The 24,915-nt window shown below is 35.1% G+C and overlaps 1 protein-coding gene across 1 annotated transcript; it reads left to right on the top strand.

The window, feature by feature from the left end:
* Nucleotides 1-126: 126 nt before the first annotated feature.
* On the top strand, nucleotides 127-24,283 carry VCPIP1 (valosin containing protein interacting protein 1). Its single transcript, XM_014566872.2, has 3 exons — nucleotides 127-3,122; nucleotides 10,365-10,451; nucleotides 19,014-24,283. Exons 1-3 carry the CDS (start codon nucleotides 410-412, stop codon nucleotides 19,880-19,882), a joined length of 3,669 nt encoding a protein of 1,222 aa, XP_014422358.2. The 5' UTR covers nucleotides 127-409; the 3' UTR covers nucleotides 19,883-24,283.
* The last annotated feature ends 632 nt before the right edge of the window (nucleotides 24,284-24,915 follow it).

Consider the following 24,915-nt stretch of genomic DNA (forward strand, 5'->3'; position numbering starts at 1 on the left):
CGGTATTTGTAGTTCTTTACGGATCAAAGATCCCAGCACTTGATGGCCAGGAGAGAGGCTGGAAAACTCTAATTCCCAGAGGGCAGAGCGAAAGCTGCGCCTGCGCAGTGTCGGTAAGGGCGTGTATGTCTGTGTGTCTGAGGGAGAGAGAGCGAGAGTGACTGAGTGTGAGTGCGGGGTAGGGTGGTGGCCGTTACGTTCGGGGCAACGGCTACGGCTACGGCGGTGGAGAAGTAAGAGAAACAACGTCCGGCGCTTCCGCCTTCGCTTAGGAGGAGGAGGAGCTGATAGGGAAAGGAAAGTGATTCGCCCTGGGCCTGGACTAGACCGAGTCGGGCCGGCTAGGGTCTGGGCTATGAGCCTTTGAGGGTCGCTTGGGACGCGGAGCAAGACTCGAGAGCCAAGAGCTATGTCTCAGCCGCCGCCGCCGCCTCCGCTGCCGCCGCCACCTCCTCCCCCAGAGGCTCCTCCGACTCCGCCGTCCCTGGCGGCGGCGGCGGCGGCTGCTCCGGGGGGGCTCTCGAAGCGGAGAGACCGGAGAATCCTCTCCGGGAGCTGCCCGGATCCGAAGTGCCAGGCGCGTCTGTTCTTCCCGGCCTCCGGTTCTGTCAGCATCGAGTGTACCGAGTGCGGACAGCGGCACGAGCAGCAACAGCTGCTGGGGGTGGAGGAGGTGACCGACCCGGACGTAGTGCTGCACAACCTGCTGCGGAATGCGCTGCTCGGGGTGACAGGGGCACCCAAGAAGAACACGGAACTGGTAAAGGTGATGGGCCTTTCTAACTACCACTGCAAATTGCTGTCGCCCATATTAGCTCGCTACGGAATGGACAAACAGACAGGCCGGGCTAAGCTTCTCCGGGACATGAACCAGGGCGAACTGTTCGATTGCGCTTTACTGGGTGACCGCGCCTTCCTCATCGAACCAGAGCATGTTAACACGGTGGGCTATGGCAAGGACCGCTCCGGAAGCCTCCTGTATTTGCATGACACTCTTGAGGACATCAAGCGGGCCAATAAAAGTCAGGAATGCCTCATTCCAGTGCATGTGGACGGGGATGGACACTGCCTGGTTCATGCTGTGTCCCGGGCTTTAGTGGGCCGGGAGCTCTTCTGGCACGCCTTGAGAGAGAATCTTAAACAGCACTTTCAGCAGCACCTGGCCCGATATCAAGCTCTGTTCCATGACTTCATTGATGCCGCTGAGTGGGAGGACATTATCAATGAGTGTGACCCTCTGTTTGTACCACCTGAGGGTGTTCCTTTGGGTCTGAGGAACATCCATATATTTGGCCTTGCCAATGTGTTACATCGCCCTATTATTCTGTTAGATTCACTCAGTGGCATGAGAAGCTCTGGTGATTATTCAGCTACCTTTCTGCCAGGGCTCATCCCTGCAGAGAAGTGCACTGGGAGAGATGGTCATTTGAACAAACCAATCTGTATTGCATGGAGTAGCTCTGGTAGAAACCATTATATCCCCTTGGTAGGCATAAAAGGGGCTGCTTTGCCCAAACTGCCTATGAATTTACTTCCTAAAGCATGGGGTGTGCCTCAGGACCTTATTAAGAAGTACATCAAACTTGAGGAGGATGGTGGTTGTGTCATTGGAGGAGACAGAAGTTTGCAGGATAAATACTTACTTAGGCTTGTTGCTGCTATGGAAGAAGTTTTTATGGACAAACACGGTATCCATCCTAGTTTGGTGGCTGATGTCCACCAGTATTTCTACAGGAGGACTGGGGTGATAGGAGTTCAGCCTGAAGAAGTCACAGCAGCTGCTAAAAAAGCAGTAATGGATAATCGCCTTCACAAATGTTTGCTCTGTGGTGCCCTTTCTGAACTTCATGTTCCTCCAGAGTGGTTGGCTCCAGGAGGGAAACTGTATAACCTGGCAAAAAGTACTCATGGACAGCTGAGGCCTGACAAAAATTATAGCTTTCCCTTGAACAATTTGGTTTGCTCATATGATTCAGTGAAAGATGTTCTGGTACCAGACTATGGATTGAGTAACCTAACAGCTTGTAATTGGTGCCATGGCACATCTGTGCGAAGAGTCAGAGGAGATGGGTCTATTGTGTATTTGGATGGGGACAGAACTAATTCTAGGTCCACTGGTGGCAAATGTGGTTGTGGATTCAAACATTTTTGGGACGGTAAAGAGTATGACAATCTACCAGAAGCTTTTCCTATTACTTTGGAATGGGGTGGAAGAGTGGTCAGAGAAACAGTATATTGGTTCCAGTATGAAAGTGATGCATCTTTGAATAGTAATGTTTATGATGTTGCAATGAAACTTGTTACCAAGCACTTTCCAGGTGAATTTGGGAGTGAAATTCTCGTTCAGAAAGTTGTCCACACTATATTGCATCAGACTGCCAAAAAGAATCCTGATGATTATACTCCTGTAAATATAGATGGTGCACATGCCCAGAGAGTTGGAGATGTACAAGGACAAGAATCAGAGTCTCAGCTCCCAACTAAAATTATTCTTACTGGACAGAAAACAAAAACTTTGCACAAGGAGGAGTTAAACATGAGTAAAACGGAAAGAACTATTCAACAGAATATTACGGAACAGGCTTCTGTAATGCAGAAACGGAAAACAGAGAAGTTAAAACAAGAACAAAAAGGACAACCCAGGACTGTTTCCCCCAGTACCATTCGTGATGGTCCATCCTCTGCACCTGCCACCCCTACCAAGGCTCCCTACTCACCAACAACTTCTAAGGAGAAAAAGATCCGTATAACAACTAATGATGGACGACAGTCCATGGTTACACTTAAGTCTTCAACAACCTTTTTTGAACTTCAGGAAAGCATAGCCAGAGAATTTAACATTCCTCCATATTTACAGTGTATTCGGTATGGCTTTCCCCCTAAAGAGTTAATGCCACCGCAGGCTGGAATGGAAAAGGAGCCAGTTCCTTTACAGCATGGTGACAGAATTACAATAGAAATTCTAAAAAGTAAAGCTGAAGCGGGTCAGTCTGCTGCAGCCCACTCAGCCCACACTGTGAAACAAGAAGAGGGTGCTGTCACTGGTAAACTGTCATCTAAGGAACTTCAGGAGCAAGCTGACAAAGAAATGTACTCCTTGTGTCTTTTAGCAACGTTAATGGGTAAGATCAATTTGACTTGATACTATTTCTTAACTTAATTGTGAATGTAATATGCTAAGTTTTTCTGTTGTCTTTGTGAAAAAAAAATCTGGTCATTGTAAGAACTGTTTGATTATATATTTTAGAAGAAAATTTTTTCTTTCATTTTTTGGCAGTAGATGGCTGTTAGTGTAGTTCTCTATTGAGTAAGTATTAGGAAAACGTAACTAAGAAAGTGAAAGTGATCCCTTAATTGTCACCAGATTATTTAAATATAATGTATTCTTGTAATTGTTTTTTTTTTTTAAAATAGGCTTGTAATGTATCCATTTAAAGCCTTTTTCATTTTTACCCCCGTTGGCTCTATTGAGCCTGCCCACCTTTCCCCTTTTCATTTATTTTTAAATTTCATTTTCTTGCATGTCATGTGATTTCAGGACTTCCTGTTTGATGAATTGCAGTTTCTGGGTTTATATGCTCACTGCACTTCCCAACTAATAGTCTCTCTCCTCCATTTCCTGTTCTGCTTTTCCCAGTTCATCACGTTTTTCTTATTTGTTCATTAAGATTTGTGCTCTAAGTAATTTTCTTGTTCGGTGACTCTTTGCCATCAGTTGTAATCAACTATTTATTATAACTCATGAGAAACATAAGAAACAGAGGTAGATGTTAATGATGTTGCTTAAGAAGCATTTCTTTTTAATAATTCAGCACAAATTAAAGGAAAATATATTATCAACCACATATGTAATTTAAAGCTTTGGATAATTTGGGAAATGATCCAGTGGTGTGTTTTTTACATTTTTTTTTTGTCTAATCTTTGTTTTTAGATTACTGTGAATATGGTTTATTAAGGCTTAAAGTAGAAAAATTGAAATAAATTACCTATTAGAGGGGCCTTGTTTTTGCTGAGATTAGAGCTTTCAACTAGAAAAATGATCTGGGTTTTGATTGTGTTTTCTAAGAGTACTGAATTTCAGTGACTTGGGCCTTGACCCACCAAAATGAAGATTATTTATTTCTGGCTTGTTAAATTTGGGGGCCTAGTAGTTAATGGGGATCTAAAAGCTTTGTACCAATTTGTTACTTAATATTGCTGACTCTATTTGGGGGACACATTATCATTGAATTGGGGGATATGTCAAGAAATGTACTAAGCACTTTACATTTTACTATCTCTTAGAGCTTTTAGTTTCTCAGAGACTGTATGGAATAAAGGAAATGATTGTGATTTTTGCAGTCAGACCTCGAATTTGAATCCTGGCTCCACTACTTATAAATTTAGTAATTTCGGGCAAACTACTTAACCCCCAAAGTACTTTAGTTGCCTCCTCTCACAAGATACTCCTTGTAGTTAGTACATAGGGCAACAGTAAAGTACTCCCAGAATTCTGAAAGCTGAATGCCCTCAGCACAGAATGGATAAAATTAGATATATGCAGAAGGCACTTTTTTAAAAACCAGCAACCTCCAGGTCAAAACAGGGAAGAGGTCTTTCTTAATAGAAGAGGAACTCTTGAGGACGTGTCTCATATCAAACTTTGGATGCTCAGCACCTGGTACAGTGCCCAGCAGGTAGTAGGCACTTTGAAATGTTTTTGATTGAATTAAACAGATGACATTACCATATCTAAAGAAAGGCTGTATCAGCAGAAATGGAATGGCTGGTCAGCATTGAACATTGAAAAAGAGTTGAAAAGCAGAATTTGGCACTGTTCATACACTGCTATACAAAAGGAAAAAATATATCAACTGGGGTTCATGAAAATTCTAGTAACTAGAAAGGTAATCTCTGTTGAGGGCAGGAATATTTGATCAGTTCTCTCCATGGCCTGCCTGAAAGATCTGTATCCCTTTACTGATTCCATAGTTATCAAGCATCTAGTCTGATCACTCATTTAGCTTCCTGATGTAAGTACTGATGTACAGGTGAGAGTGCAGGTGAGGATTATGTTCACTTGGAAGACTCTATTCTCCATTGTAGATGAATAAATTGGCACAGGTGAGATTATGATCAGTAGTCTAAAAGTCTAGTCAGCATAATATATTTCATAATGAAAATTAGTAAAATAATTCTGGTTTACAGTTAGTCACTTTTTGAGTTTGGATTGAGGCTTCTGGACCTGAATATCTGAGTGCTAGACTGTGGACTGCGATGAGTTGACCAAGATAATATATATTTTTTTATTATTATTAAACTTAATTAATTGATTTTTTATTGAAGTATAGCTGGTTTACAATGTTATATTAATTTCTGGTATACAGCATAGAGATTCAGTTATACGTACATATATTCCTTTTCATATTCTTTTTCATTATAGGCTATTACAAAGTATTGAATATTCTTCCCTGTGCTATATAGTAGTTCCTTGTTGTTTATCTACAGGATAATGTCTGCTTGCTATGCTCTCTTCCCTCTTCACCTCCAACATTTATCTTGCTGCCCCTACAAACCCGCACATTCAAGTCTTCCACTTCTACTCCTGACACAAAATTTAAGCATAAAAAGAGTGTTTTGCTAATTTTATAGTGGTGGTACTTGATAGATTTCTTGCTTTGAAGAACTGAGACGGTGCTTGGCCTGTATTAGTCCTTCTATAAATATTAGTTTTCTACCTTTAATTCTCTTAACTGTATTTGAATTAAGTAGAGGATATTCTTAATTAAAAGTGGTATGTTTGTAAAAATGTCAATTTGGAGATAGCTAAGTAAGTACACATAACCTTATATAAAGAGTGCTGAAGAACTATTGATATTTAGATTGAAGAGGGCTGGAAAATGGAAAATGACAGGGTTTGTTTAGAAAATTGCAGGTTTCAAAGTGCAGAAATGCCTTTGTGAATTACTAAATGAGAGCTAAGCTGATGGTACGTTAGTTTAGAAAATAGCTCATCAAGCTTCATGCTGTTCGAATAGCTGGCTCCTTATTTAGGTTAAGGCTTCAATATCATTTTCTATTTTTAAAATTTTTCATTTAAATTGAAGTATAGTTGATTATAATGTATGTTAATTTCTGGTGTACAGCATAGTGATTCATTTATATATATATATATGTATTCCTTTTAATATTCTTTTACATTATAGGCCATTACAAGGTATTGAATATAATTCCCTGTTCTATACAGTAGGACCTTGTTGTTTATCTATTTCATGTATAGTAGTTAGTATCCATGAATCCTAAGCTCCCAATTTAACCCTTCTACCCCCTTTCTCCCCTGGTAACCATAAGTTTGTTGTCTTTGTGAATCTGTCTCTGTTTTGTAAATAAGTTCATTTGTGTCCTTTTTTTTTTTTTTAAGATTCCACATATAAGTGATACCATATGGTATTTTTCTTTCTCTTTCTGACTTCACTTATTGTCCAAGTCCATCCACGTTGCTGCAAATGGCATTATTTTATTCCTTTTTATGGCTAAGTAGTATTCCATTCCTCACCTTCCTTTATTCAGTCATCTGTCAGTGGATATTTAGGTTGCTTCCTACTCTTGGCCATTATAAATAGTGCTGCTATGAACATTGGGATGCATATATCTTTTTGAGTTAGAGTTTCCTCCAGGTATTCCTCCAGATATATGCCCAGGAGTGGAACTGCTGGATGTTAGGGTAAGTGTATTTTCAGTTTCTTAAGTAATCTCTGTGCTGTTTCCATCATGGCTGCACCAAACTACATTCCCACCAACAGTGTAGGAGGGTTCCCTTTTCTCTATACTCTCTCCAACATTTATCATTTGTGAACTTTTTAATGATGGCCATTCTGACTGGGGTGAGTTGATACCTCATTGTAGTTTTTTTTTTTTTTCTTTTTCATTGAAGTATAGTCAATTTACAATGTTGTGTCAATTTCTGGCATACAGCATATAATTCTTTTCATATTCTTTTTCATTATAGGTTACTCACAAGATATTGAATATAGTTCCCTGTGCTATACAGTATAAACTTACTGTTTATCTATTTTATATGTAATAGTTAGGATCTGCAAACCTCAAACTCCCAGTTTACCCATTCTCAACCCTTTTCCCCTTTGGTTAGCATAAGTTTGTCTTGTATGTCTATGAGTTTGTTTCTGTTTCATAAATAAGTTCATTTGTGTCTTTTTTTTTAGATTCCACATTTTATTGAGATCATATGGTATTTTTCTTTCTCTTTCTGGCTTACCTCACTTAGAATGACGATCTCCAGGTCCATCCATGTTGCTGCAAATGGCATTATGTTATTCTTTTTAATGACAGTAGTATTCCATTTTGTGTGTGTATGTTTGTGTGTTATCACAACTTCTCATTTGCATTTCTCTGATAACTAGCGATATTGAGCATTTTTTCATGTACCAGTTGGCCATTTGTATATCTTCATTGGAGAAATGCTTGTTTAGGTCTTCTGCCCAATTTTTGGATTGGGTTGTTTGTTTTTTTCTTATTGAATTGTATGAGCTCTTTGTGTATTCTGGAATTTAAGCCCTTGTCAGTTGCATCATCAGAGGTTTTCTCCTGACCACCTTATCTAAGGGTCTGAGAGACCTTTGCAAAACCATTCTAAGTAGGTCCCATTTACTGCTGCACCCTGTTAATTTCCCTCATAGCAACTATTACAGGTTTTCATTATCTTATTTGTTGGTTTATTTATTCATTTGCCTCTCCCTTTGGTAACCATAAGTTTGTTTTCCATGTTTGTGAGTCTGTTTCTGTTTTGTAAATTAGTTCATTTGTGTCCTATTTTAGATTCCACATGTAAGTGATATCATATGGTATTTGTCTTTCTCTTTCTGATTTACTTAGTATGATAATCTCTTGGTCCATCCATGTTGCTGCAGATGGCATTATTTCACTCTTTTTTATGGCTGAGTAGTATTCCATTGTGTATATATACCACATCTTCTTTAGGAATGCTGGCCTTTTTAACTCACTTTTAACCTGATGATTTTGTTATTAGTTGTAAAAATAAGAAAAACATAATGATTTTTAAAAAATGTTTAATTTTAACATACTTTTAAAAATTACTTCTTATTAAAGAGGGAAAAAATTAAATAACCAAAAGGAAAAACATCCATAATATGGATGACTTTAGTGGAAGTATGTATATACCAAAGGAAATGATTTGCCTGTTTTTTCTCCTAGCCAGTTGTTGATGCCATGGATTTCTATAAGAAAAGAGAGTGGGTAGTTCTGCCAAATTTATTGTAAAGGTTTAGTATCTAGTGGAGGTTTAGTATCAGTGAAAAGGGTGTAAGTTGTGGAATGATACATAGGGTTCAAATCCAGGCTTTGCCACTTCCTAGCTGTTTGATTTGGGAGAATTTTTTAAACTCTCTGAGCTTGGTTCCTCTTCTGTAAAGGGCTCAGTTGTGATGAGAAAATGAAATTATGTAAGGTGCCTGCTCTGAGCTGGGTAGATAATAGAGATATAGATGGTATTCATCCTTCGTTTAAAGCAGTAGAGCATGCGTACTCAGTGGGGCCATGTAGGTCTGAAGAGGGTGAAAATTGGTTCTTGGAAGAGGGAGAGGGTAAAATAAATCTTATTCTGTTTAATGAATAAAGTGCAGATATACATATAGTACATAAACAGGTAACTAGTATACCTATAGTGTTCAAATACCACGGGGGAGGCAGATTAGGAAAATAATGTCTAAAAAGAATCTTTAGGGAGAGATAATGAAAACAAGTTAGATTAACACTCCAATAGAGTTGTTTTTTTTTTAACTTTTTTTTAATTGAGTTATAGTCATTTTACATAGAGTTCTTACTTTTTAGAGTTCTGCCTGCTTAAATAAGGAATAGTCAGGCATGTAAAGTACTAAGAAATGTCATTTTTCTTACTAGTGTTTAGGTGGTCAGTTCTGAGAAGTTTACTATTTTGGCACCTGTTTAGATTTTGACCAAAAAAATTAAGTGCTACTGTATAGTTTTTTGATATGTTTTTATTCTAGAATATTTGATAAATGATATCCTAGAGTATTTGGTAAACTGCTAAGTACATTTAAGATAACATTGATAATAACTAAGTGAAAGGTTATCATCATAGAAATAATTTATCTAAATAAAATTTAATAATAAGTTCAGCAATCAGAACATCTGCCAGAAGTTATTAATGTTCTGTATTTGGGGGTTCTTACTAATATTCAATAGTTTAAACTACTGTGTCCACCCTTAAATATTGCCCTATTCTAGCAGTACTGTATCATTAGTGAATTAACTGTTTGTGTGAGGTAAATGTTCTAGTTAACTGAAACTTTAAGTGCCAAGGCTTTTTAAATTTGTGTACTTTAAGCTGATAATACTGAGCAACTTTAGCCAACTGCCATGCAAATTCATACTCTCATTTATGAATGTAGAAGGAGTTAGAGCTCTGAGAGATTGTAGGTACATAGTGATTAGTTCACAATCATCAATAACCCCCATTCAAAGCTCAGATCTAACAGTATAATCTTCTAGTAGGAAAGATAAATTCTAACATTCTTTGTTAAAATAACTACGAAAGGTCCTGATTATAAAAGCAGTACATTTATATTATCAGACCAGAAAATAATGAAAGTATAAAGGAAAAAAAATGACCACAGTCCACAAACCAAAAGTAACTTTTATATTCCTTCCATTCTTTATTAACTTCTTGAACAGTGATTATCACTCTTAACTTTTTATTTGAAACTTCTTATTGATAATAGGCACTGTCAAAGGATGTTCTTGAAAAAATGTTTTTGTGAAATGGTGAAATTTGTGGACTTCCAAAGTTTTTTTCTAAATCTTGTCAACAGTTCATTTCCCCCCTAAATTTATTAGTTTTAACATAAATGTAGAATATATTTTTTATATTATACTTTAAAAACATAAAAATCTTTCTGTAACCTTTTCTGTTGTTCTCGTCCAAAGTTAGCAAACTAGTTTACTTTGAACTGGACTGAGTGTTCATATATATTTTGTTTAATATGCCCAGTATTGATTCATGCAGTCTTAAAAATGCTTTTGAATTAGTTTCTACTTTTAAAAATTGGGAGAGTTAATGTTAAAAACCTGGATTTTTGGCTTCTCTTGAAATGCCACTTGATCTTGAAATATTGGGCTTGTACTCTTCCATGACGGCACTTGGCAGTGGCTGCCACCTTTAGATGAACCATGTTTTTTTTAGTGTGCCGTAGTCCCTGTTATATACTAGACTGCATCTCTCATATGGGAGATCTGCCTTACAGTCTCTGAGGCTAATCCACATTAAAGCAAGCCTGGGTTGAACTCTCTTATTTGTTGCTAATATTGTACCTTTTTTTATTTTACAGGAGAAGATGTATGGTCTTATGCAAAGGGGCTTCCTCACATGTTCCAGCAGGGTGGTGTATTCTACAACATTATGAAGAAAACCATGGGTATGGTTGATTTCTGATTTTATTCTTAGATAATATCTCCACTCAAGCTATTATAAGATTAAGAAAGTTCAGATAATATTCTTCTGAAACTATTTCCAATGTTAATTTTAGGTATATATTCTTCTTTGCTAGTCTGCCTAGTTAAAATGGATTATTATCCTGATATGGTCAGCTATGTTTCCTGCTATAATATTACTAAAAATCTTGTATCACTTTCTTCTATTTTTTCATTTAAGTTATATATGTGATCCTTAACAACTAAAGACAGATTGTGAAATGACAAACTGATTTGTTTATAATGCTAGTGACTATCCCAGAACCAGATAATACAGTTTTTTTGTTGTTGTTCTGTTTTGACTATGAGTACTATGTACTTCAGGGTTTTATGGATTCTAGGAAACAGCTCACTTTACATTTGACTTCTTTTCACATCGTGTATATGCTGTTTATAAGGATATGTGCAAGTATGTAACTGTTATCTTCAGAGTTTTAAGGTCTTAAGAGAGAGGTCGCCAGTATGTGTGTTTGGACCCCATAGGTTTTTTCAAAGATTTGATGTGAATGCTTTTAGCCCCAGAATTTATTATGCTGGCTATTTCACCTTTTCATCTACCTGACCTCTGCAGACATTAAATACATAATCTCTATTTTATGTTTTTTTCTTTCTCATGCACTTTTTTCCTTATTAAAAAAACAAAACCCAATTTGGCTGTTGAAAAATGTCCAAACATATAAAAGTAGCAAGAATAATGTAGTTAATCCCTATTTACCTACCACCCAGGTTCAGTAATTATCAGTAAATTTCTTCTCATCCCCTCTCAAACAGATTATTTTTAAAGTAAATCTGAGACATAATTTCATCTGTAAGAACCTCAGTATGTATTTCTAAAAGTAAGAACTTTTCTTTTAAAAATAACCTTCATTGTAAAATGACTGTAACTCAATAAAAAAGTTAAAAAAAAAACCTTGATACTATTAGCACATCGAAAAAGCATGAACAATAATTTTTAAATATCACCAAGTATTCAGACAGTGTATAAATTTCCTTGATTTTTGAGAATCTAAAAAATGCTTTTTTCTTTTGATTTATTGAATCAGGGACCAAAGAATGGCTAGCTAGCCAGTTGGCTTCTTTCCTTCCTTCCTTTCTAAGACAGGGTTATTGAAGCATGACTTGCATACAGTAAAATTCACCCTTTTTAGGTATACAAGTATATGAATTTTGACAAACATATACAGTCATATAACCACTATCACAATCAAGATATAAAATATTTCCATCGTTCTAAAAAGTGGGCTTGTGCCCCTTTCTGATTGATCCCTTACCTCTAACCCCCAGGCCCTGGCACTAAACCACTAAAGATTTGATTTCTGTCCCTATACTGTTTGCTTTCTTCATATCACGGTATAAATGGAACCAAATAGTTTAACATTTTGTGTCTGGCTTCTTTGAGCACAGGAGTTGGTAACTACCTGTGGGCCATATCAGTCTCCACTGCCTGCTGTGTGTAAAGTTTTATCAGAGCATAGCCACACTCGGGTTTACGTCTTGTCTATGACTGCTTTCACAGTGCAATGGCAGAGTTGTGTAGTTGTGACAGAGACTATATGGTCTGCAAAACCTAAAATATTTACTATGTTGCCCCTTTCACAGGAAAATTTTGTCAGTTTGTTGTAGCCTAATGCTTTTGAGATCCATCTGTCTGGTTGTATGTATTAGTAGTTTATTCATTATTATTGCTGAGTAGTATTCCATTGTATGGATAGATCACATTTTAAAAATTCCATAACCAATTGGAGGACTTTCGGTTTGTTTTAAGTTTTTGGCTACTATGAATAAAGCCACTGTAAACAGTTGTGTACAGGTCTTTGTGTGGACATGTGTTTTCACTTGTCTTTGGTAAATAGCTAGGAGTGGGATTGCTGAGTCATGTGAAAAGTATACGCTCATCTTTATAAAACACTTCCAAACCATTTTCCAAAGCGGCTGGGCCATTTTGTGTTCCTCTGGCACTTGGTAGTATCGGTTTTTGTTTTTAAAACCATTCTAATAGATTTATAGTACTATCTCTTAGTGGTTTTAGTTTGTGCATCTCTAATAACTGATGATGTTGAACATCTTTTCATGTGCTTATTTGCTATCTTATTATTTGGGGCCCATTTTAAAGTTGGTTTGAATTTTTTAAATTGTGTTTTGAGAGTTCTTTATATATTCTGGGCACACATCATTTATCAGATAATTATTTTGCACATATTTTCTCCCAGTTTGTAACTTGTCTTTTCAGTCTTTCAACGTTATCTTTTGAAGATCAGAGGTTTCTAATTTTGATGATCAATTTAACAATCTTTTCTTTTATGATTCATACTTTTTATGTCCTTTCCAGGAGATCTTTGCCTTATTCCAAGGTCACAAAAAAATATCTTCTGTGTTTTCTTCTAGGAGTTTTGTAGTTTTAGGTTTTATATGTAGGTGTATGATCCATTTTGAGTTGGTTTGTTGGAAGGTATGAGGCGAGGTTCATTTTTTTAATGGATGTTCAATTGCTCCAGCGATATTTGTTGGAAAAGCTATAATTTATCCATAGAATTACTCTGGTACTTTTATCAAAAATCAATTGACCATGAATTATACACTTTAAAAAGGTGAATTATATGCAAAATACACATCAATAAAATTATTTAAAAAAATTCAATTGACCGTGTTCATATGGGTTTATTTCTAGAATCTCTTTTCTATTTTGTTGATTTATGTATCTCTCCTTTCACCAATACCACAGTCTTGATTACTGTATCTTTGTAGTAATTCTTGAAATCAGTTAGTAGGAGTCCTCCATCTTCATTCTTTCTCAGAATTGTTTTGGGCATTCTAGATGCTTTGCTCATCCATATAAATTTTATTTTATTTTTTTGCAGGGGAGATAATTAGGTTTATTTCTTTTTTTAGATGGGGTACTGGGGATTGAACCTCGTGCATGCTAGGCATGTGCTGTAGCACTTGAGCTATACCCTCTCCACCTTATTCATACAAATTTTAGAATCAACTTGTCAACTTCTACCAAAAAAAGTCTGCTGGGATTTTTATTGTGATTGTGTTGAATCTGTAGAATAAATTGAGGACAATTGATATTTTGACAACATCGAGTCTTCTGATTCATGACAATGTTACATTTCTTTATTTATGTAAGTCTTCCTTAATTTCTCTCATCAAAATTTTATAATTTTTAACATGTAATTCTTGCATATCCATTGTTAGATTTGTACCTAAATATTTCATGTTTGGGGGATGCTGTTATAAAAGATTCTTTTTGAAAATTCCAGTTTCCTGTTGTTCATTGCTTAGTGCATAGAAATCAGATAGGTTTTTATGCTTTAACCTTGTATCCTGTGACCTTGCTAAACTCACATGTTAGTTCTAGTAGCTTTTTAGCCGATTCTTTGGGATTGTCTGTGTAGGTCATCAAGTCTTTTGCAAATAAAAAACTTTTAGTTCTTCCATTTCAATATATATGCCATTTATGTCTTTCTCTTGCTTTATTGCACTGGCTGTAAATTCAATGTAGAATAGTGGTGAGGGTGGACATCCTTGCCTTGTTTCTGGTCTGAGGGGGAAAGCATTCAGACCTGTAGGTTTTTCAGCAATGCCCTTTTGTCAGGTTGAAAACACTCCCTTCTATTCCTAGTTTATAGATAGTTTTATGGTATTGTGAATGGATGTTGAATTCCATCAGGTGCTCTTTTCCTCCTGATTCCATCTACTAAAATGATCTTACAAGGTTTTTCTCTTTAGTTTGTTGACAGCATGAATTACATTGATTTTTGAATGTTGAAAACCAGCATCACATGCTGGATTCTAATTGCTAATATTTCACTGAGTGTTTTTTGACATGGTATTCATGAGTTATAGTGGAATGTAGTTTTCTTGTAATGACGTTTAGTCAGGGTAATGTTGGCTTCACACAGTAAGAGTTGGGAAGTGTTCATTCCTCTTCTGTTTTCTGGTAAATTTTGTAATAGCTCTGATATTATTTCTTTCTTAATGTTTGGTAGAATTCACCAGTGAAGCCATCTGTGCTTGAGGTTTTCTTTATTGGACAGTTTTTAACTATGAATTTAATTTCTTTAATAGAGTGCTCTTAAGGTTATCCCTTTCTTCTTGAGGAAGCTTTGTTAGTTTTGTCTTTCAAGAAGTCTGTTTTTTCAAGAATATATGTTTTTTCAATATATTCAGTCTTGTGCAACTATCACCATAATCACTTTTAGAATATTTTCATCTAGGTTATCGATTTCATTGGCATAAAATTGCTTATAAAATTCCCTTATGATCCTTTTAATATCTGTCAGGTCTATAGCTCTGTCATGTCTCATTTTGTGCCTTTCTTGTTTTCCTGACCAATCCAGCTAATGGTTTATCAGTTTTATCGATCTTTTCAAAGAAACAGCTTTGGTTTCATAGCTTTTCTCTGTTGTTTTCCTGATTTCAGTTTCATTGATTTCTGTTACTTTTTCCTTTCTTATGCCTGCTTTGGGTTTAATTTGCACTGTCCTTCTAGTTTAAGTAGAAGCTTAGACTATTGATTATAAATTTTTGTTTTCTAATATAAGCATTTAAAGCTATCAATTTCTCTCTGAGCATCCCCCTGCCATTTTTTTTTTCATCCCTTTCTTTTTAACTCTAATCTTTCACTTCATTCTACCTTCTGAAATAAATTGATACCAGGTAATGGTTTTTCCTAAAGGTATTATTTAATTAGAATTGATTATAGGGCTTGCAGTAATTGGGGTAAGTATGCATTGTCTTTCATACAACTGAAAATAACTTCCTTCAGTTGTTTTTTGTGTGTTGGGAGGGTTGTGGTGGGTGGTGTGGGGATGATTCTCTTGATTATTTTCTAAGTAGTTTTCTGTTTCTGGTTTGAAGTTATTCTTAAAATGTTTGCTGGGATGCTAAGACAGTTTAATGGAGAAAGAATAGTTTTTTTCAGTAAATTGTGTTGGAACAACTGGATATCCACATGCAAGAGAATGAAGTTTGGCCTGTACCTTGCACCAAATAATTTTGAGAATTAAGCCAAAATGTATAAAAAACCTGGGTATAAGAGCTAAAACTTGAAAACTCTTGGAAGAAAACATAGGCATAAAACTTCTTAATTTTGGATTAGGCCAGATTTTCTTAGATATGACACCAACAGTACAAGCAGCAAAAGAAAAAAGTAGATAAATAAAAAGCAAACTTTTGTGCTACAAAGGACACCAACAAGAAAGTGATATGACGACCCACAGAACAGGAGAAAATTCTGCATATTATATATCAGAGAGTAGATTTGCATCTAGAATATAAAGAACTCAGCAATAAAAACACAACCTAGTTAAAAAATGGGTAAAGGATCTGAATAGACATTATTCAAAGAAAATATATAAATGGCCAGTAAGCACATGAACTGATGCTCAACATCATTAATCATAGGGAAATGCAAACCAAAACCATGAGATAGCACTTCCCACTCACTAAGATGGCTATAATCAAAAAGACAGAGAATAAGAACTATTGGCAATGAAATCCTAGTGAGCATGTAAAATGGTGCAACTACTTGAGAAAAAAGTCTGGCAGTTCCTCAAAAGATTTTAAAAAGATGTGGTATATCCATACAATGGACTATTACTTGGCAATAAAAAGAATGAAGTACTGGTATAGACTGTGTTGGGGATGAACTTTGAAAATATTCTGCTACATGAAACAAGCCAGAAACAAAAGACCATATATTGTATTATTTCAGTTATATGAAAAGTCATATAAATGACAAAATAGGCACACCTAGAGGGAGACAGAGTAAATCAGCGGTTGTCTAGGGCTGGGAGTTGGGTGGCAGAGGGGGAATGGGAGTGACTGCTGATGAGTTCAGGGTTTCTTTTTGGGGTGATGAAAATGTTCCAAAAGCGATTATGGTGATGGTTACTCAACTCTGAATATACTAAAAACGTTCAACTGTACACTTAAAACAGGTGAATTATATGTGACTTATGTTATTATGTCTTTTGGTGTATATGTGCAATGGAATTGTTGATATGTGATATAGACATTTCAATACACCTTGATTCTTAAAATGGAAAAGACTATATAAGTTATATAAAACCTAAGTGACTGTGTTTAAAGGGATCAGGATCACAACATTTGAAGTATTTGCATTGTGTTTTTTTTTAACATGTGTTTTAAAATTTTATAATAATGTAAAGTCTAGAAACTGGAAGTGGGAAACATCACCTGCCAAGTATCTGTCTTATCCATGTATTTTTTTTGGCATGATTGTAATTATAGTACTTAGATTTGTTTCCTGCTGTTTTACCATCATGCACATTTTACTGTATGTATGAGGCATTATAGATTTCTTCTTTATATCAGTATTAATAGCTGCATATTACTTCCATCAGGTAGATAGACCATTATTTTCTTAACCATTCTCTTCTTGTTGAAAGCTTAGATTGTTTCCAGTGTTTCATTATAAGTAATGTGATAAACATGTGTGGGACTATGATTCTCACCAGGGATAGCCAAAAGAAAGCACCACAGCAGCAGCCTGGAAACAATTACAAACCCTTCTTGATCTAATAGAGAAATTAACTATTGACTGCCTGATTTGTATTAGGCACTGTGGTATGTGCTTTGCATGTATTCCCATGTAATCCTCAAATAATTAGTGAAATGAGCAGTATACTCATTGTTATACTTGCCTAGTTGCATTATAATTATCTATTTGTATCCATCTTCTAAGAATTACATTTTATTTTTGAATCTTCAGGGTCTACTTTAGTTCCTGACACATAGTGAGGCTCAATAGATATTATCTATTGAAATGAAAGTTTAAAAGCTTTGCCTAGAGGCATCCCTGGCCTTACCATTCAAAATTCTCTTCTTTGCTACCTTTGTTTCCTGAGCCATGGTTTATAGCTCTCTGAAGTAGGCAGTAAACTGATTTCAAAGTTGTACCCTGAAAGGTACTATTTAGAAATCTCTGATTTTAACTTTTCTGGGGTTTTTTTGTCAGTTATTTCTGCCAAAAATGTTATGCCAAGAGGAAATTCTCATTGGATTTTTGCTCATCACTGAAATGAATGTTTATTTGAAATTAGTATATGTTATTTATTCATTTGAAGTTTAGTTCATTTGCCTGGTTATTTGGAATATTCACAGTAATGTATATTGGAACCACTCTGTAGCTTTCTTCAGAGGAGTAAAGAACTATTAATAACCTACAAAACTGGAGAGAGACTACCTAAATGCCCACAAAGCATTCTAGAGTTTGCTCATCCTTCCCCTCTGAATTTCTGTAGCACTTACTAACAATTTTATTCATTTTTAACTAGTTTGCTTTTGCCTTTGTGTTTTGCCATAAACATTCCCATATGCACCATATATTATTAAAAGTTCTCTACCTCATTTAAAAAAAAATCTGTGGTTTCATAAAATTTGAAAACTTATTTTTGCATACTTGGAGTATTCTTTGAGTGACAAATTTAAAATGTAAGGTTATGGATAGCTTAAAACATACATGTAATTTTTTTATACCCAGGCTGGAAAAAGTGTAAAGTTTTAAAACACCATGTAGTGAGACCAAACTCTTCAACTAGAATATAAAGGGAAGCCTGCTTAAAGTTCTTTTCTTCTACTGCTGCGTTAGTTGACCCTGAGAAGTGTATCACACTGGGCCATTTGAGGAGTGTCCATAACTCAGTCTTATTTTGGTGATTCTGATCTGCCAGAGAGGAATAATAATTGTTAACATGAAATACAGCAATTTTCTATATATACTGGTAGGAAGATACTGTTAATTTATTGTGACGAAGTGTCAATTCTGCCAATTCTTGCAGTTATACTGAAGTCACACGTCTTAATCTTAGCTTTCCTAAATGTGCCCCCGCAACTACTGCTCTACCTATGGAATATCTTATTTTGAAAGTTCATATTTTTTTATTTTTGTGAAAAATATGTACCTATGGCACACTAAGAAAACTTTTATTCTGGTATTCTGTAATTCAGTAGAATTCAACACACTATGCAACATGTGTGTACAACATTTTGCCCTTACAGGTATTTTTAAAGTTTGTAATTTGAATTTTAGTAAATGAGAATATATTTTTTGATTGCTTTACTATAAGCAAATGCTTTACTAACTCTGTTGCTGTTGCTAGTGTTTTCCTTATAGAGTTTAGCTGTTTGTTTCAAGCCTAACTTTCCTAACTTTGTAACAGGTTAATGATATATATACATATACACATACATATATATACATATATACACACACACATATATATATACATATACACACACACACATATATATATTTAAAGTCCCCTTGGGAACTACTTTAAGGTCTATGGTGATGTTTCTTTTTTTGTAATGGCATTAAATCCTATCAATAAATAAGTATAATAAATAATTTTCTCATTTTGTTTTGAAAGCTGTCACCTGTAGATTATTATTGGAAATTTACTATTGCAGTTATAATTGTCTTTACGACACTTTTTAAGTACGATTTTAACGTGTTAAATTCTTTTTCCTTTCTTAAGGTATGGCTGATGGCAAGCATTGTACTTTTCCACATCTGCCTGGCAAAACCTTTGTCTATAATGCTTCTGAAGATAGACTGGAGTTGTGTGTGGATGCTGCAGGACATTTCCCCATCGGTCCTGATGTTGAAGATTTAGTTAAAGAGGCTGTAAGTCAGGTTCGAGCAGAGGCTACTACAAGAAGTAGGGAATCAAGTCCCTCACATGGGTTATTGAAACTAGGTAGTGGTGGAGTAGTGAAAAAGAAGTCCGAGCAGCTTCACAATGTAACTGCCTTTCAGGGAAAAGGGCATTCTCTAGGAACTGCCTCCAGTGCCCCACACCTTGATCCAAGAGCTAGGGAAGCTCCAGTCGTAAGGAAGCATACCCCAGGGACAGACTTTAGTAGTTCCATTAAAACAGAGCCTTCTGTATTCACAGCTGCTCCTAGTAACAGTGAGCTTATTCGAATAGCTCCTGGGGTAGTTACAATGAGAGACAGCAGGCAGCTTGATCCGGATGTGGTTGAGGCCCAGCGAAAAAAGTTGCAGGAAATGGTTTCTTCTATTCAGGCGTCAATGGACAAGCACTTACGGGATCAAAGTACAGAGCAGTCACCATCTGATCTTCCTCAAAGGAAAGTAGAAGTTATGAGTTCTTCTGTGAAGTCTGGGGGTCTTCAGACTGGCTTACCCGAATCTTTTTCTCTAACTAGTGGCACTGAAAATTTGAGTACGGAAACAACTGATAGCTCTGTGGCAGAGGCACTGGGAGCAACATTTGCCACAAGGTCAAAAGCACAAAAGGGAAGTTCCGTGGAGGAGCCTGAAGAGATGGATAGTCAGGATGCTGAGATGACAAACACAACTGAGCCAATGGATCACTCTTGATTTACTTAGAGGCTAATAAAGGCAGGATGTTTATTGTGAATATGTAATTTTTGTTGGCTGGGCCACATAACTTGATTAGTCATTAAAAATCTTGTACATATATAATTCAAAGATTATATCTTGTTATTCAGTGCATGATAGCAAGTGTGTGATTGGCAATAGCTTTTAATATACTGCTGCCCAGGCTGGCTCTGAATTCCTATAAATTAGTTATTAGATCTGCTGAGATGACTTTCTTCCATATATGTGGTTCATTGGAAGTTCTTTGTAATTTTAATTCCATGAAAGTCTTAATGTTTCAAATATGAAAATTCTCTTGCTAAATATGTTTGATTCCTGAAAAGACTACAACTGGGGGGAAATAAGATTTTGCTAATGTTGATGTCATCAGGGTAACCATTCCACATATTTATTAGCGTGTCAAAGGATTTATGTAAATTTGAAGGTTATCTGAATGAAACTGTATCTTGAAATTCATAAAAGGATATATTAGACACTGGGATCCTGACATTTCTGTGAACATAAACACATTTACAGAGGTATGTATTCTTGGTGAAAATATCTTGAGAATGGAGTGTAATGATATAACATTTTGCTGATTTGAGCAAAGTTAGGAGAAAATATCTATTCTAGAATGATAAAGTCAATGTGATTCAGTAATGTTGCTGTCCAAGCCAACACAGCCAATTGTGTGCTCTGTTGTTAATAATATTTTGAATATTATTATTTTGAATCCTGGCCTAGTCAAGTACCACCAAATTTTTGTTCTTTAATCTTGCAGAAAAGTTGATTGCAAAGTGTAGTAGAAAATAATAAAAATAATGGTAGCAGTACAGTAGTTAATCTCTAATTTTCAGAGTTTTGTCAGATTCACAGAGATTTTATAAATAAGAATTTATCTTTATGAATGAGTTACATTGTTCTACGATTTTGATCAGTGGTATTTAAGCTTGTATATGCTGAGTGTCTTTGAGCCCCTTTGAACCAAAAAATCATTTCCTTTTTTGTTAGAATTTATAAGATTTTCTTCATTTGTTGGCTTCACTTGGATTTGGATGCAAATCTTACTGCATCATACCCTGGTCAACTGGGCATTTGCTGAAATAGTGTATTCATCAAAACTTTAGTGCCAGTTTCCTCAAGAAGCAGCTTTCGTGCTTATTCCTTAAAGACAAAGAATGCTTATCTTGAGATTGGTATTGCACTATTTTATCCTATTCTGCAAATCTATATTCTGAAATGTACACTTTAATCCATCTTTTCCCTCTGTTCACTGAAATTAAGTGGAATTTGAATGGATGAAAGACAAAATGTATGTTAATACAGTCTCTTATCTAGAGCATTCAAAGCCTGGCTGTCTCTGTTTGCTTGTGTAACAGATGCAGAACTGTTTGCCTTTTTAAGAAAATGTACATCAGAAAGTATATCACCAGGTATTTAAAAATCTTAACCTGTTGATTCATGAGGACTATAGACAATACTTTAACTTGTGTTTCCAGATAAGAGAGGTTTGGGGGTTTCTTTCTATGAAAGTATCTCTGACTGAATCCACCCTCACTGAATGAACTGCTCCATTTTGAATAGGGAAAGAAGGGATATCCCAAGATGTTGCAGGTGATGTCTGAGCAAGATACATATTTGGGTTTTATCACATTGCCACATTTTTAAAACCATATTTTTATCTCCATTCTTCTAGATTTCTTTCGTGTACCTTTCTCTAGGTCTATAAATAGAAGGAAAATTTAGAACTTTCATATTGTGCACTAGTTTTGCAAAAAGAACTGCAGCTGCCAAATAATATTTCCCATTTAGTTAGTATAGGTGATGTCTGTGTATTCAATTAAAAATGACAAATATCACTAACCACTATAATTATTTTTGGCTTTTTTCAGCCATTGAAACATCTCGCCCACATACACTTTTTTTAAATACAGGAAAACTATTTAATGAGGGAATGCACTGCTTCCAGGTAAACGATATAATCACCTTTTCTTTAACAAATATTTTCTTCACCTGTGGCTTGGTGTGTTTAATTAATAACTGACATATAATTTCATAGCATAAAGTAAAAATATCACATACACATTTTATCTCATATTAAATACTTGGATTTAGTCAAATTAAAATGCACCTGTGAACATTAGAAGGAGGGCTTAATCTCTGACAACATTATTAATTTCTCTTGCCACAGCAATGCTATTTAGAAACTGGTTAGGTATATGAATATTATAATAATAGTTTGGGTTCTCTCTTGATAAAGAATAAAAGGCTTGATTCTGAGAATGGTCAGATTTCCTAAAATTATTTTAAATCCACTGAAATTTTGTTTTGGTAATTAATGGTTTTTGAGAAGTGGACCAGGTATCAGCTTAACAAAAAAGTTTTAGAACAGAATTTAAGTTCTTGATTATCATCATTTGTCCATCTATATGGTTATCATAATCAAATACATGATTACAGAGTGATTATTTTTTTAGTACTGCCATTTGTAATCACCACAACCTTGAGTCCAAGCTAGAGATCATAAATCAGTTAAAATATTTTCTTAGCCCTACAGGTAACATTCTAACTCTAATTCAGTACTATAATTAAATTCTATTTGCAGTGTTTAACTGAAAATGGAAGTAAAATTATAATTTTTTCTTCTGTAATCCATTTTATAGTTAATAATACCAAGTTTGAATTGATGTCCCAAAGTCCAGGTAGAGTTGAAGGTGATGTGTGTCTTGAATACTGGTAATGAGGAACTGGCTGAAACTGAAGAAAACAGGATGCTGTCAAATATTATGGGCTAGGATATAATGAACGCCAGGGGAGTGGTTACTCAGGAACTAGTTAAAGAGTAAGCCTAAGGCCCATTTTCCCTCCTTTCACTGTATTTCAGGTATTTTATTGGAAAATGTTAGGCTAAAGACCTGAGGAATTTAGCAAATGCTATTGACTGTGAAATTTGCTTTATATCTTCTGATAATTTTGTTTGGTTGTTACAATCAAGCCTACTGCTTGCAATTAAGATTATCAATCAGAAATGCATCTGTGATTCCCAGCCACATAGGTCCTTATTGCCATTATTTTTAAGAATCTAACTTTATTGGAAATTAGTAGACTTTTGCATATGGTCTCTTACCTCAGGGAAGATCACTTGCTAGCAACTCATATACTACTAGTGATAGGTTTCTGGGAATCGTACTGACATTACATGTTAGCAACTAAATGCAAAGTTTGTAACAGTATTATTTTATGTAGTTAAATAACCACTACTACTAACTGACTGCTAATGAACATTTCTCTAAAAAATTTAGACCTCACTAATAACTAACCTTTAAGTATGAAAAAAACCTGTTACTTCTATCTTTAATTATGCTTTGGTCTATGTGACAATATCATAAAGTGTTTATTTCAGAATATCAAACCATTTTGCCATTTTTCAACAGGAATTTCAATTGGCCCATATTTAAAATACTGCAGAGCAGATTTTGAGAGTTTCATGGTTCTCAAAAACTAGGTTTCCATATTAAGATTTTCATAAAAGCCTTTGCAAAATCGGATTAAACTCCACTCATCTTAATATGAGTTTAAAATGATCTTTTATAACAGTAGTAGTGAAATACATACTCTAAGTAAATTAGGGTAGATATAGCCTACATTTCAAGGTTATCATAAAATTTAACAAAATTGTATAACCTCAAGGCTCTTCACAATGTAAGAAATTTTTCACACCAGAGCTATTCACTTGAAAACACCATAGTAGAATGTTTACTTAAGAAATAACAAAAGGGGAGCTTTATCACCAATGTAAAATTTATAGTTAATTGTAAGTTCTGCCCTTCTTAATAATTCTTTGAGATGCTTAATGTTTCAATTCATATTTATTTAATGATACTTAAATCGTGGGAATTTTAACGTTTGTTCCAAAATATCAGAAATTGTAAAAATTGTGAATTACTGGAGAAAATGACATTACTTGTATATCTGACATTTAATTTTTTAAATTATGGAGTCTACATGCTTTTGTAGTATAATACTACTACAATGATTATTCTCTTGTAAAAGAAAAGGAAAACTAGTAAAAAAAAGTTTTAGTTGATGTTATCTGCTTGTGAGTATCAATTACTTAGTATTTAAAATTTTAAGGTATTGCCTACTTTTCTTTAGGATGCACAAATCCCTTCCTGAGCCTTTATGCCTGTGGTAGAGCAATAAAAGACTAAAAAGGTTGTCAGTATTTTCAGATTTATTTGACTGAGAATTAGTGCCAAGAGCTTGAGAGTCTAATTTTTGGAGAGAAATGTTATTTAGAATATGTAAAAATAAGTGTAAGAGTGTAAATATTTAGAAAAGATTAAATAGCAAGTGCTTTAACTGCTAAATAAAATAGTATAGATGTTACATCATCCCTAAGGCACTGGCTGTTATCTGTTATTTTCTGATATTGTGATTGCTGTATATATTACATTTGAGTAATAAATAATTGGTAATAGTGTATTATACCCCTGTTCTACAATACCCCTCACTGTATAGTATGTGAAGCTTTATATGAGTAATAAAACTATAAGTTAATAGATACTGATTTCCCCCTCAACTTCTCCACATCAGCTTTTAAATTTTTATTCTTTAGTTTCCTGGAATTATACCTTAATATTATAACGCATGAAAATGCAGTTCAACTTTACAAAGGAATTCTTAGTGTAACAAAGTTTTTTTTAAAAACTTCCTTCAGTGGGATATCATACAGGAACAGTGATTTCTCCCCTTAATGCAGATTTCAATGCAAATGAAATGGACCCAATTAGAAAAGGATAAGCAAAATTTCCTTAGATATATTATATAATTGGGTCATGTGATGCTTACTGAATATTTAAAGACAAAACAAAGACGTTCTAATAAAGAGAGAACTTGTTTTTGTGCTGTTTTTTAAAAAATGCTGCTGAGAGAATGATGAACTATAGAAAACAGTACTAAATTACATTGGTATAGCTTAGCAATCAACACGACTGATACTTTTAAGTTTTAATGTATATACTTAATGTCTA

Source organism: Camelus ferus, chromosome 29, assembly GCF_009834535.1.
Source record: "Camelus ferus isolate YT-003-E chromosome 29, BCGSAC_Cfer_1.0, whole genome shotgun sequence".
In the NCBI taxonomy this organism is placed as follows: domain Eukaryota; kingdom Metazoa; phylum Chordata; class Mammalia; order Artiodactyla; family Camelidae; genus Camelus; species Camelus ferus.